General features: G+C 36.1%; 1 protein-coding gene across 3 annotated transcripts; it reads left to right on the plus strand.

Moving 5' to 3' along the window:
- The first annotated feature begins 112 nt into the window (after positions 1-112).
- LOC129000732 (damage-control phosphatase ARMT1-like) lies at positions 113-12,868 on the plus strand. Of its 3 annotated transcripts, none has more exons than XM_054427705.1 (9): positions 113-136; positions 3,286-3,369; positions 4,917-5,022; positions 6,491-6,720; positions 6,860-7,022; positions 7,587-7,761; positions 8,109-8,336; positions 8,638-8,889; positions 12,632-12,868. In XM_054427705.1, the coding sequence occupies exons 1-9, from the start codon at positions 120-122 to the stop codon at positions 12,781-12,783; spliced, it is 1,407 nt and encodes a 468-aa protein (XP_054283680.1). In that variant the 5' UTR covers positions 113-119; the 3' UTR covers positions 12,784-12,868. The 3 variants fall into 3 exon arrangements, with proteins under 3 accessions (XP_054283680.1, XP_054283681.1, XP_054283682.1); XM_054427706.1 differs by lacking the exon at positions 113-136 and adding an exon at positions 2,052-2,249; XM_054427707.1 differs by lacking the exon at positions 113-136 and having other exon boundaries at positions 3,288-3,369; positions 4,917-5,017.
- Positions 12,869-15,441: the final 2,573 nt, after the last annotated feature.

The raw sequence follows: 15,441 nt of genomic DNA on the forward strand, positions 1-15,441 counted from the left end.
TATCTTGATTAGAAACAAAATCTGGCAATGAGTGCATTCTGAGTCGGTGACCATCAGTGATTATGTGTAAAGTGTTCAGTTGTGCTCATTTTTTTCAGAGTTGTATTCAGTGTTTAGTTATGGTATTTGTTATAACGTGAGTAAATATATTTCAATATTTACTTGTACTGGCTGGCAAATTTAGAGTGGCCCTTTTTAGTTTTCAAACTAAAGTAATTTCAATTTTTTTCTATCTATTAAAAATAAACGGTATCGGCAACCTGTCAAATACCCATTAGCTTGTCAACAACCCTTTCATGGGTAAGCGGTTGAATGGTTTCTTGAGAACTATTTCTCCAGAACTCAGTGTTTAGTCCCAAGAGTCCCCAGTCAACATCAGGAATGCTGTCCATTACGTTGCCTCCGACTGAAACTGAGATTAATTTTATTTCCGTGTTCTGGACATTGTTTGTGTCTGGATGTTTAAGGAAGTTACACAGTTTTCCCATGTTGTATTAATAATAGCACAATTTCTTGGGCACAGAGTGCACAAATGTATGCTAACTGCTCTCTATTTAGGTCTTCATTATGGATGTCCTGTGAGAATGAGAATTCGGTGTTTGCGCATACCCACAACCCGACGTGGACAATTACTTTTGTTCACACCACGTTGTGGATATTTTGGAATTGCTCAATCACCGAAAAGCGTTTTAACTTCGGCATTTAAGTAAATTAGTTTACCCACTACGCGGTCTGGGCATTTTGCTTCGGCCGATGTCTGAATAAAATGATCACTCCGCGACGTGGGATTTACACTCCGTCCACATCGCGAAGTGGGTAAAAATTTTGAACATTGTCCGAATTCGGAGTTTGAGTGTAACATATCCACTCAAACTCTAAATGTTGACTAATAATACTTTCTCCATTTAAACTTACATACAGGAAAGTAAAAAGAATCCCATTTTTACTCCATAAAACTGCATCCCCATAGTCTGATCATGGAGGCTCGCAATTTTGTTTGCATTTTTGCAGCAGTTTTTGCTCGTGTTATTAAGCTTTCACACTGATATATAGATCAAAAGTCAGTAAATAAAAATACCAACAAAATATCATCTATGAGCTGATAATCATTTTTTAAATAAATGTAATTGATTGTAGTTTGCAAGGACACATTTTGCACAATTATTGAAGTGTGAAATTGACAAGTTTTTCTTATTTAAAGATTTTTTCAGAATTTGAAAATGCACGTTATTGTAAAACGGCACTTGTCTAAATTGTAGCTGTATTTATTGATTGGAGGACACTAAAACATAAAATTTCTTTCTAACTACTATCATAGTCGTACGTAGAATAAATAAACACCATTTTATGTTACCAAATGGTGTTTATTTGTTCTATGCTACTACTGTAGTTTAAAAGTAACAGCATTGACTATTGGATAAGAAGTTAAAAGTAATAGAAAGTACAATACAAGATTATAGAAAACGATTTATTTATTGAGGGTCACCTATTTAGGGTTTTCATGAAACAAACATAATTATAACTGAGTTCTATCATAGATAAAACATAGCCCCATCTATATGGTTCTATCGTCCATTCTGGTTGGCGGGCACTTGAGTTAACCATTCCAGCATTCGCCTAAGTGAGAAAAGAAGTACAGTACTGTACAAACATCCCTCGGAATGATCAGTCTGATAGTCAGACCACCTTCCGAATTCCAGAAGATATATTAAGCAGGACATGCGTGTGTAGTGTAATCTATAGTTTTACCATGCCACCTACGGTAATAATATATTATTCCAAATAGTAGAAATTCGCTAAATGACAGAATTTTATATTCTAATAACATTTTGATTTCGTAAAGAAACCTTACTTAAAAAACGGAATAAGATCCTGTATTCTATGGCAAAATAGCCTCCAATATACACACAGTACCTATAAGAAAATTACTTTTCTCTTATACTGCTCTGACAAGACAGCTGTTTCGTTCAATCTAATCTTTATTTGCACCCGATCCCTTGCGTCGTCTGCTTGTTCTTGACAAACTATTTCTGTTCTGTGTGATATCTCGTTCTGTCATTAGTGTATCCAAATTTATACAAATTTGTTTATTTATTTTAATTTATATAACAAAAATTACCTGGATTAGGAACAAAACATGTTATAAAATGACCCACATTTTTATTCAAGGTTAAGTGAAATAATTTCTATTTATTGGCATCCAAGTTGAAGGAAGTAAGGCCTAGTCTTTAAACTGCCAGCAATATGAGGTAAACATGAATAGTTTGTTAGCCTAGTATATTAACTGTTTTTGCACTTATATTTTTACGATCACGTGTATGAAAACCTTTGTGTACACAGTTTACCAGAACGGCAGCACTTTGATCTATGGTTCTTTTGTATATAAGGATGATTGACTATAAATTTCCCCACTCTAATTTATTTTAGCAGTATTTGCAATTGGTCTGTAACCAATTGATACCGATATTATATATATTATTAATATATTTAATATCTGATAACATTAGTTAGTACTTTATCCGCGGAACCACAGAAAACGTACTACTATAACCCAGAATGCCAACCGCATGGTAAAAAGCATTAAGCGTTTTGAGAGAGCTTTGCCTGTCAATCCGTAGGCAGCGCCACCACATATATAGCATAGCAACACTGGTGGCGCTGCCTACGGATTGACAGGCAAAGCTCTCTCAAAACGCTTAATGCTTTTTACCATGCGGTTGGCATTCTGGGTTATAGTAGTACGTTTTCTGTGGCGGAACTGAACCCCTTGTATGATTTACTCTACAGCAATAATTGATGTAAATCATAACTTACAAAAGAGGGGTACAGTTTAATAGTTCAATAGGTAGCCTAATAGAGAAAAGGTTTCTCTATAATTGAAAGCACCCAGCCTAACTAGGCCTAATACAATGATATATGATTATCCAACTATAGTTCGGCCGCTTAGAAAACGACCTGCACGCTAATGCTAAACCGATGCTGGAGGAGGTCGCTTTCTAAGCGGCCGAACTATAGTAGAGCTGTAGTAGATTACAAATAATTTTGTAGAGCTCAAATAAACAAATAATTGAGTATATTGAAGGGTTGTTGTATATATACCTGACAAATATGGAAGAAATTCCAAACAATTGTAAATTTATTAGATGGTTGGATTTAATTTTCCTTGGATTAAATGTTATAGGTCTTATACCTTACACTTAAGAGAATTTAAGATACTTTTTTGTGTTGTATGATAAGTTATTCCATTGCCTTTTTTTCAATTCAACATTTTTGCTTATTTTTTAGTAACAAAGACAAATTTTCAAAGGCGGCATCAGTGCAAGATACCGCCCCTCCTTGGGATGCTCCGCTGAGTGCAAAATATATGAGGTGAGTTGTAGGTTTATAACTGTCCAAGGTGTACGGTACTAAAGACTAATCCAAAAACCTAGATTCACAAGCTGGTCCTACCTCTGGAAAGTCTGGGTTGTGATCTCTTGGTAAATTATTCTTTGTAGGCAGAAAACAGTTAAGCAATACAGTACCAAGCTATTTTTAACCCTGACCTCCACTTTAGATTCAAACACATCTTTATCTTTCATTAATACAACGCCTCTGGTAGTTTGTAGCGCGCCTAAACCCTCAAATTTTGGTACAGGGATAAAATTAATTCCTCTCACTCTCACACCAATGTTCAGGACACTATCTTTTGTAGGACACTAGGCAACTCTGTAACTACACACCTTTAACAAGTAAAAACACCCCCGCCGCATCAAACCTGCAGACTAAGCAAATTAGAATTTCCATTGTTCCATTGTTGTTGGATTTTCACTTAAATCAATTTAAATAACATTAGGTTTTATGAGTACCTTAGGTTTACTGCTACATTGAGTGCAATAAAGTTGGTTTTTTAGTAGGCTAAAATATTACTGTTATAGCTTTGTGTAAAATAAATACATTTTGTAAATTGAGTTTTATCAAAATATATCCATAAACAAGCAAACTAAAAACAAAAACAACAGTTTACTTATTCTCCATCCGTACAAAAACATTTCAATGTAATAAATTATTTCTTTTAAGTTCTTGAAAATGGTTTAGAGAGAAATTGGGAAATTTTATATTTTGAGGTTCAAAAATGAGAAATACTGTACCAATTTTTACCCCTAAAACTCCGTTCCCATGACCCGATCTCGCTGGTTTACGAAATCATCCAAGTTTATCCCGCCTGACACCTTCAAACCTTATTTCATCAAAATCCGACCAAAATTATTCAAGTTATCTTGTTCACAGACATATAAAAAGGTAAAAAATTGATATAAAAGAAGAATTTCAAATCTACCTACACTCAAAAGAACACGGCAACCAAATCCTCAATGTTATGCAATACCAAAAACAAAATCCAATTCATGAAAAAATCAGACAAATTAGAGAACAATCTTATACATTCTCATCATGTTAAAAAGCTCAACATTACCATTCAATCAAAATTTACTGTGAATTATAAAACATGTTATAAACTATTTATTTATTTCATATTTGTTTACATACTTTTTTTAACCATACTGTGATCATGGCCGAAATACGTATGAGTTAAATAGAAATTAATTTCAGGGTACTATGGTTTTTATTATTTCACATATTTATTTAGATATACATATGTAACAGTTTGGATGAGAAGTGTTTTTAGTCTCTGTGGACATGAAAATGAAAAAGTAAATCGATCCTGGGCCGAGGTCTGACCGTGCCACCTACCGAAAAGTTGAGAATTTGCTTATAACATTGACTATTGGATTAATAGTCAAAGCTAATAATAAACCCATAAGAAAATAATATATAAGCATATTTATATATATTTACATTCAGAAGCCAAATGATTTATGATTATTAAAACAATTATAAATTAGGCTATCTAAATTAATTATTCTTTTGAATTTCAGGAGTTTTGCCTATGTTACAGTCAAGGACAGATTGCCAGTGATTTTAACAAAGGTTATAGATGGTTTGTCAAGAGATAAAGAATCTATTGCAGCAGTTTATGGTGAGGTATGATTCTTAAACTTATAGTTGAAGTAAAATTTAATTGTAAGCTGTTAACTTATATTAAAACACTTTTGCAAAACTTATGCCAGCTACATACTACTTGACCGAATTACACGCGGGTTGTACCAAAAGAAAGGTTACCGGTCCTATATGTGCAGGTTTTATTTGCATTTTGAAAATACTTATGTTAATTGAGTAAAAAATGGAAATAAAACTTTTCTTATGGAGATTTAACATGGGCCAAATTTTTAAGCTTCAATCCATCCTGACCATACTACTGGACCGATTTACACGTGGGTTGTACCAAAAGAAAGGTCATGGGTCTTATATATGTGCAGGTTTTATTTGTATTTTGAGAATATTTATGTTAATTGGGTCAAAAATTGATACGGTATTCAACTTTTCTTATGCAGATTTAACATAGGGCTAATTCTATGTATCGTTCTATGTATTCTATGTATGTATAGACAATCATGTTTATTGAAAACCTTTTTCTCAGCTCCTGTGAATTGCAGGAAAGATCTACGCATATTGTTAGAATAGAAAGATATTTGCTTAGGTAGATGTGCAGAATCCCTTTATAGGCTAATTTAAAATAAGCTAAAAAATAAACACAAAAAATGAATTTAAAATTAAAAAAAAATAACATAGGCCTTATAGGTTGGTGAAGAGATAATTATCAATTATCAATTATTTAAGATGGGGACGCCACTATGTGCGTATTTTAACCCAAATATGAGTGTAGGATGAGTGGCGCGATCTTGTAGTCTTGTTAGTGACTAAGGCCGACATGTTCCTGAACACAGCTGTTAATTAATAGCCCATACAGCTAAAGGCAACAACAAAATATAAACAGAAAATCAAAACAAATGGAAGAAAAACTAATCACATGTTTTATTTACAGCGTGGGGTGAAAATAGAAAAGTTTGCACTTTACATACTTTTGGTTGAGTTTTCGACCACGGGGCGAGCTCTAGTCAATAGCCTAATTGTGTTAAACTCTATTATCATCTATTTAGCATAATTTACCACCATAACTTATCTTCTGAAAAAGGTTTATTAGCGCTCAAAATTAATCCTCATTTTAAACATCTATAGTTTTAGGTAGGCTCCAAACCATCACGTTTGTTTCAATCAATATAACATATTTAAATTCCATTGGTGATTGGCAGGACTTGTACTTGGACCCCCAGAGCAAAAATGGTGGTGGTTGGGCCAGAGTGTGTTCTGGCCTGTATGCCAGCCACATCCCAAATCCCTTTATATTTAACAAAACTGCACAACCTTACAGTCAGTGCTGTAATTTAAAAATATTAATATTCTGGATACTTGGAATAAAACAGCACACTTATTACATTATGACTTCAACAACTCTCAGACAAGTAACACGTTTTCTTGGCTTCGCAATTTCAAATTTCAAATTATTACCATTTTTAGGAAGTCAAAATAACCAATTTTCCTTTTTTTCTAGGAAGGTAAGGAGGATGTGAAGAGAGTTATAAGCTGTTTATCCCAGCTAAAGAATGAGATGGTAACCGACAAGTATTTCACACAGCTGGTCTGCGGTGAAGACGCTTCAAAATGGAATATTTATTGGCGAAACAAAACAGAAAACGGAACAACAGTGTCTTGGTACAAGACAGAATGGCTCTACGCTGAGTGCTATCTGTACCGAAGAATAAAGGAAGCTTTCTTGCTGAGGTAGAACATTTTCACTTATGCATCAGTTAATTAAAGTCGTAATATTCATTCACGCTAGTTTACATTAAATATTAAGTATTTGATCAATCTATTTAACTTAAGTTCTTAAGTAACCTTAATTTTTTGATTTTTCTTTTAGCAAAAAGCTAGGTGACTACGACCCATTCCATAAACAAAAGACAGAAGCTGTCGAAGAAGCTTTACATTTTATGGATGCAATGGCCATATATTTGGTTAAACTTTTTGAAGATCATGATATAAGATGGGATGCCATGCATTCAGATTTCCAACGTGTGTTAAAGGTTCGTAAAGCATGGTAGCTTTATATTGTTAACAAAATATAAATTGCTAACTAGTGCTAATTAATTTTTTTTTTCTATTGTAAAAATATAAAATTAGTTCATTTTGTATTTGTATTCTGATGAATTTGCATGAGATAGGCTTTTACAAGTGTATTAAATAGTCTTTTGCGTTATGAAATGTGTTTAACCCAGGAACTGCCGATTAGTCATTCCAAAATGCCCCTGTATTTTGCGCCAGTTTGCATAGTTAAATTGAAAAATATTATTTAAAAGGCAGTTTTAGTGTGCTGTATACCTTTTTCAGGGAGAAACGAGGAAGGTAAGTTTATTAGGTAAGTTATATTATTTGTTTAGTAACCAAGCCTAACCACAATGTACAACTTGCTTATTATTTATATGTAGTAACAAAATATTTCATACTATAGAAATGTGTATGGGTCATTTAAAAAATGCATCATAAACGATTTATAAGTTTCACTATACATTTTATTGGAAATCTAGAAATCTTATTTATTTTTTAGATACCGGTAGACCTTTAGAAAATAAATTGTAAATTGTTTACAGCATTCTTTGTGGGCCAACAGAGTCGACTTATCCATGTCTAGTGGAAATCATGTGGAGGTGAAAGGCGATCCATTTAAACTGTTGGATGAATTTGATGAGTTTATTCTCATAGACAACTCACATGACATCTGGGTAGAAATCTCTAAATCCTCAATTGTCAAAGACCTCATCATAGGTACGTATGTTTAGCTCATTAATAATACAAGCGCAACTTAGTGCAAAGTTCATCATTGAATGATTATGGTTCTTTTAGATTCTCCTTAATTGATCGATGACTTTCCCTCTCCTTGTTCTAACACAACAAGAGTGAGCGTCATAGAGGCGTGGGGATTGTCTAGAATAGCAGTAAGGGAAATAAGGAACTTGGTACTGGGATGGTGTCAGATTTTAACTGACTCGCTTTGCATAAATGAGAGCTTGTTTGTAATCAAAATTAGTCTACAATCCTCGTAGGAACCTTTAAATTCTCAGAGTAAATTTGAATGCTGCATATAAATTATAAAACAGGCGTTGTAATTTCAGATATTGTACTGGACAACACTGGCTTGGAACTCATGATGGATTTATGTCTCGCCGACTATCTGACTTCTATGTACAACGCAGTGAGGGTGAGGTTCCATTGCAAAGCTATCCCGTGGTTTGTCTCTGATGTGATGGAGAAAGACTTTCACCAGGTGATAGAGAGACTTTCCAACCACACTCCTGCCTGTCAACAGCTGACAGCTCGCTGGCATGACTACTTGGACCATGGTAGGTAAAGTACTGATTTTCATTAAAGTGGTCTTTGTTAATGTAGGCCTATATATATTTTTTTTTCTTTCTAGCTAAACACTTGGTAACTGTGACCTTTTTCATCAACAAAAGACAGAAGCAATAGAAGAAGCACTCAGTGATATGTAACTTACTGTTAGGCTCAAAAGTCTCTATTCGTAAGGTTTCTCAATTTCTGCATCTATGAGACCCCTGTGTTACCTCTAATACATAGTCTCCTATTTGCCTATTATTTTAAGTGCATTTTTAGGGGTGTAATCACAATTCTAAATGTCACTAGGTAAGTGGAGTGTTCACAGTGAGCCGTTTTGGACTTTGCCCTTTTCTTACAACGAGATGAAGGAGCAAGACCCCAAGCTGCACAGTATGTTGGCCGAGAGCAGCATCATCATTTTCAAGGGAGATCTCAACTATCGCAAGTTGCTTGGAGATATCAACTGGAAGTACACAACTCCGTTTCATGCGGCTCTGAGAGGCTTCAACCCTGCTCCAATTGTAGCCCTGCGCACTGCCAAAGCAGATCTGATTGCCGGTATGTGTATCTTGAGTGACTGTTTACCATTCTACGATTCAGCTGTTGGCAAATAATTGAGCGGAGCGAGCGAAGCGAGCGAAGCTCTTTGAGATCGGACCTTATGCAAACTATGTAATCAATTAACTCAATAACGGCTGAACATATTGAATCCAAACTTACCAGGGGTATTTCGACAAATATTTTTGATGTTTCGAAACAAACAAATTTCAATTTGATGATACCTGTACAATTTAAGACTGACATAAAATTTGCAATTTTTAACATGAGTCTTATGAGTTGCCATGATGGTTACGAGATAACAAAACAACGTAGATGTAAACAAAGAATCGTAGCGTCTGTGACTCGACATTCTGTACCCACGGGCACCTCAGCTTGCACATGCACATATGGCCAATTTACAGTACAAAAGAAAAGGAGTCCGATGAATACCATTAAGCGTTGATTAACAATACACCGATTCGCATAATTTCTGGCGGCCTTACTGAATTATTCCAAGCAGATTATTTCTTTTAATTGCTGTTATTAGTTTTGTGGTAAATATTAGTCCGGAGTGTGGTAACTGTTTATGACGATTAGATTAAGGTAGGCCTATCTGTTATCCTAAAATGCTATGGGAAGGGAGGGAAACAGGTCCGCAACGTAGGAAGTCGTGAAGGAAGCAGTAAAGGTGAGCGGTCCGAAATGTGGGAACTATTTATGACGATTAGATTAAGGTATCTACAATCTTAAAATGCTATGGGAAGGGAGGGAAACAGGTCCGTGACGTAGGAAGTCGTGATGGAAGCAGTAAAGGTGAGCGGTCCGGAGTGTGGGAACTGTTTATGACGATTAGATTAAGGTATCCACAATCTTAAAATGCTATGGGAAGGGAGGGAAATAGGTCCGCGGCGTAGGAAGTGGCGAAGGAAGTAGTAAAGGCGAGTAGTCCGGAGTGTGGGAACTGTTAACGACGATTAGATTAAGGTATCTACAATCTTAAAATGCTATGGGAAGGGAGGAAAACAGGTCCAAAACGTAGGAAGTGGTAAAGGAAGTAGTCAATGCGAGCAGTCCGGAGTGTGGGAACTGTTTATAAGGATTAGATTAAGGTATCTGCAGTCTTAAAATGCAATGGGAAGGGAGGGAAACAGGTCCGCGACGTAGGAAGAGGTGAAGGAAGTAGTAAAGGCGAGCACTGTGGAGTCTGGGAACTGGAAACCAATTGTAACAGTTCGATTTCTGTATCTGAAATTGAAATACTGAAATGCTATGAGATGGGATGGAAAGATGTCCAAGACATAGGAAATGGTTAAAGAATTAGTAAATGCTAACAGTGCGGAGTGTGGGAAATGTTGTTGGCAATTAGATTAATGTATTTAAAATACCAAAATGCAATGGAAAGAGATGACAACACGTCCACGACGTGGGAAGTAGTAAAGTTTAGCATCGCAGAGTGTGGGAACCGTTTGTGGCAGATTAATGTATCCGTAATACTTAAATGCTATGAGAAGGGAAAGAAACAATGACGTAGGAAATGGCGAAGGAAGTAGTAAAGGCTGGCATCGCAGAGTGGGGGAATGATTTTCCCCGAGCAAAGCTCGGTCTCCAGGTACTTAGTTTATAAACAGTAAAAGAGAGTATTCAAATTGAAAACTATAGAAACTGTATTTCCGAAGCAGGAATTCAGTATTTTCAAATATTATTAACGGTAGCCTATCCTAAATAAATACAGTGATTTTCTGGGCTTGCACACTAAAGTCCAGTTGCGACTACAATAAATAAATAATTACCTCAGATTTTATAGAAGTCCACTTAAACTAAGGCGTGTAAATAATTGGTTAGGCTTGTACAGTTACGATTACGATGCGTAGGCCTAATGCCTAGACTACTAGGCCTATACAGAAGTTCAGTAATAGCTATTTATTATAATTAAATATTTAACTAAACTTGTTAACTTGTGTTGTCCAATTTATAACTTATAAGTGTGGAAATAATTTTCTCTGTTCAGATATACAGACACAGTTACAATTACACATGCCAATGTTGTAAATATATGTTCAGTAATTTACGTCTGTTTGTTTAAATGTATATATTTTTTATTTGAAAGGCTGACGCCATCAATCCCTTTTGGGTAAAAGATGAAGATAATAAGGTAATAATTACAAAAAGTAGAGCCTAGACTGCTTGGCTTGTACGGGAGTTTAGTTATAAAATAAGCGCGATATAATATTCCTATTTTTTCCGTAATACTATACGATGAATTATTACAGCTAACAGAACAGCATGTTGGCATTTTTATGTCAGGTTGAAAATTTAGTACAACCCAATAAATAGGCTTTACATCAACACAGTGCAGGTTCTCAAATTAAATTGCCATAGCCTAATATAAAACGTCTTTTATATTTGATTTTGTTGTACAGTAGTTTATTATGCATATGCAGTATTTTACTTAATCATGCTGTAATTTAGCATGAGGAATAAATATATTCTTGTTTAATTAATCAATTCTCTATCCAGTGCCGTCTTTAAAATCTAATCTATTTATTGAGTACAGTAGGCCTATTTTGGCAACGGGGTGGAGCTAGCGCAAACGTCACCAATTCAATGCCACTAGCGTCGCGGCAACCACCATCTTTTTCAGGGTATCACCAGCTCGTGGAATTAGCCACGCCTTATTTCCTGTGGTGACCATTGACTATGGTATTGCTATATATAGTCACCTTCTTCTGTCATTCTGTTCGCTGAGCAAAGTTTACTAATTGGTTAAATGTTTTAGTTGGAGAAAATGAGAAGGAAGCCTATAGGCCTATTACATAAATGGGAGCTAAACAAACATTAGGATATTGACAAAATAATACTCTTTATGCTATTACAAACACACAGTTTTACAAGTACTCATAGTACTCATAGTACTTGCTGTAAAACTAACTAAATCAGCGACATGTACTCATATATACAAGTAAAAATCAATGACCTAATAGAAACAGCTGAATGGATTCATATTTTCTTTAACTCTTCCAACCAACCACGAGAATTCAATTGGATTGTTGCTATGGTGACGTCATCATGTATTCAATTTGAATCATGAAAACAAATTAAAGTTATTTGTTTATATCAAAGCTTGCTTACTCCGCTCAATTGGCGGACCTGAGGCCGCATTCCTAGTAATTAACAATAATTATTGTTGATAGTATTATTTTTAGTACTTTTTTAACTGTCTCTCCCTTTGTAGAAAAATGGTATACTTTTATTCTCATGTAAATGATTTAAAAGCTTTAAAATGTTGTTCGCTTACGGTAGAAAAATGTCTAGAAACGGCCCTAAATATAAAAAGAACAGGAATTTCCCAAAATTTCGGGACCTGTCCATCTCTAATACATACAATCATATTTAAAAAGTTACCAAAACATGTCAATAAACTTATTTCTAAGCTAATTAATAGCATGTGATCCCTGAATAGACAAAGAAATACAAAACTATTATCAAGTAACGAAATTCTGGTAGTGGCAGTGATGAGTTATAAGTGAGAGCCAAGAGTCGGGAGGATTCCTATGGTGAGCTCCCCTTTACAAACCTTAAACCTCTTGCATCACTGGCCCCAGACATTTTTTAAATTGACCTTGAATATACGGTGACAAATTATTAAAGTCAAGTTTTCTGTTTCAATACAAAACAATTATGTTTATTTAATGAGAATTTTTTGGTTGTTGTAGCTGCAATTTAGCAATTTATTTTGTGTTAATTAGAATAAATCTTTCAGGACTTGATCCATACGTGTTTGAACCTGTCGCTGCCAAAAACAGAAACTGGCTCTTAACAGGGGACTACGGACTAATCCAGTTTGATGGCACAAACTCAAAAAACAATCTGGAGAGTGAAGTGAGCAGTGAAATTAAAAAACTTGCTTTATAACTCCAAACTCTGTTTTCCTATCATTTAATTTCTCTTGCAATGTACCTGTGATTTTTAATAAACTGTTTACTGTTGTTTTATTTAACCACTCAACATTCTTGTCCTGTGTTACTTAGAAAATAAGAAAGCTGGATAAAACGTGACTTAAAAGGAAAATACATTAAAAGAAGAAACTATTTTTGTCCGTGCAAAACATTGATAACACAATTATAAACCAATTTATCATCAGCAATAAAAAAATTTGCCATCTGTTAAAATGAGATAAAATTAATTTACAGAGACACACCTGTGACTTAAGCCCTGTCACACGGAGCTTGTTTCAGCAGCTAGTTCTCGCTATGAGATCCAGCAGCTTTAGTTGCTAGCTCTCCAGCGCGCTAGAAGTCATGTCAGACGAAGCTGGAGAACTAGCGCTACAACTTACAACTCTGGTGATGTAATTGGGACTGTGTGTGTAGTTAACAAAAATAATGTCTGTTGGTATTAGAAGTGATGTTTTGTCTATGACCAGCCATCATAAAAGTAAAAGAGTGCAAGAAAAAAAAAATGAAATGTTAATATACTAGGTGGCGTTCGCAGAGGCATCCACAAAATTGAGCGGAGTCATCAAGGGTTCATATTATATTGTTTTTGTCTTACTGCAGTAAAAACAGTATTTTTTCATGCATGCGCTGCAGGTCTAAAGTAGCATTTTTAATATTTAGGGAGTAAAAATCGTTTTTAGCCTCTATGGAGTAAAAATCAGCTGTTGTCAACTCAGTTGTAAATTTCGATTGTAACCGATTGCATGTATCGAAAATATGTATCGATTTGTGCTTCGTAATCATTTTTAACATATTACAGTCTACAGTCTCTTCCCGTAGCATTTTAGCATTGCAGATACATTAATCCATTCCCAAACTCAACACTGCTCACATTTACTACTTCCTTCACCACACCCTACGTCGTGGACCCTGTTTCCCTCTCTTCCCATAGCATTTTAGGATTGCAGATACATTAATGTAATTGCCAAAGACAGTTCCCACACTCTGCGCTGTTAGCCTTACTACTTCCTTCACCATTTACTACGTCATTGGCCTGTTTCCCTCTCTTCCCATAGCATTTTAAGATTGCAGATACCTGAATCTAATCGTCATAAACAGATCCCACACTCCGAACAGCTCGCCTTTACTACTTCCTTCGCCACTTCCCACATCGCGGACCTGTTTTCCTCCCTTCCCATAGCATTTTAGGATTGCAGATACCCTTATCTTATCGTCATAAACAGTTCCCACACTCCGGACAGGTCGCTTTGACTACTTCCTTCACCACTTCCTACGTCACGGGCCTGTTTCCTTCCCTTTCCCATAGCATTTTTGATTGCCCATACCCTTATCTAATCGTCATAATAGTTCCAACACTCCGGACAGCTCGCCTTGACTACTTCCTTCACCACTTCCTACGTCGCGGACCTGTTTCCCTCCCTTCCCATTGCACTTAAAGATTGCAGATACCTTAATCTAATCGTCATAAACAGTTCCCGCACTCCGGACTACTCGCCTTGACTACTTCCTTCACCACTTCCTACGTCGCGGACCTGTTTTCCTCCCTTCCCATAGCATTTTAGGATTGCAGATACCCTAATCTAATCGTCATAAACAGTTTCCACACTCCAGACTGTTCACCTTTACTACTTCCTTGACCTCTTCATACGTCACGAACCTCAAGCTAGTGTCGTCATTTGATTATAGTACCTGGGGACCGAGCTTTGCTCGGGGAAAATCATTAGTTCACTCTGAAAGCACCGTAGTATTGGAGATACATAAATCCACACATCTACATCCTACACAATTTCCTACGTCATGGACCTGTTTCCCTCCATTCCATTGCATTTAAAGATTGCAGATACCTTAATCTAATCGTCATAAACAGTTCCCACACTCCGGACTACTCGCCTTGACTACTTCCTTCACCACTTCCTACGTCGCGGACCTGTTTCCCTCCCTTCCCATAGCATTTTAGGATTGCAAATACCTTTATCTAATCGTCATAAACAGTTCCCACACTCCGGACAGCTCACCTTGACTACTTCCTTCATCACTTCCTACGTTGCGGACCTGTTTTCCTCCCTTCCCGTAGCGTTTTAGGTTTGCTGATACCATAATCTAATTGTCATAAACATTTCCAACACTCCGGACAACTCGCCTAGACTACTTCCTTCACCACTTCCTACGTCGCGGACCTATTTTCCTCCCTTTCCATAGCATTTTAGAATTGCAAATACCTTAATCTAATCGTCATAAACAGTTCCCACACTCCGGACAGCTCACCTTGACTACTTCCTTCATCACTTCCTACGTCGCGGACCTGTTTTCCTCCTTTCCCGTAGCATTTTAGGTTTGCTGATACCTTAATCTAATTGTCATAAACATTTCCAACACTCCGGACAACTCGCCTAGACTACTTCCTTCACCACTTCCTACGTCGCGGACCTATTTTCCTCCCTTTCCATAGCATTTTAGGATTGCAAATACCTTAATCTAATCATCATAAACAGTTCCCACGCTCCAGACAGCTCGCCTTGACTACTTCCTTCACCACTTCTTACGTCACGGACCTGTTTCCCTCCCTTCCCATAGCATTTTAGGATTGCCCATACCCTTATCTAATCGCCATAAA

The sequence above is a fragment of the Macrosteles quadrilineatus genome, unplaced genomic scaffold (assembly GCF_028750875.1).
Source record: "Macrosteles quadrilineatus isolate MER2022 unplaced genomic scaffold, UCM_ALF_1.0 Scaffold_8__2_contigs__length_117827958, whole genome shotgun sequence".
Classification (NCBI taxonomy): domain Eukaryota; kingdom Metazoa; phylum Arthropoda; class Insecta; order Hemiptera; family Cicadellidae; genus Macrosteles; species Macrosteles quadrilineatus.

Excerpts from the sequence above, each read along its gene's own strand:
- LOC129000732 (XM_054427705.1), top strand. Across the intron at positions 3,370-4,916 it reads CTGAGTGCAAAATATATGAG|GAGTTTTGCCTATGTTACAG; the intron begins GTGAGTTGTAGG and ends TTTGAATTTCAG. Across the intron at positions 5,023-6,490 it reads TTGCAGCAGTTTATGGTGAG|GAAGGTAAGGAGGATGTGAA; the intron begins GTATGATTCTTA and ends CTTTTTTTCTAG.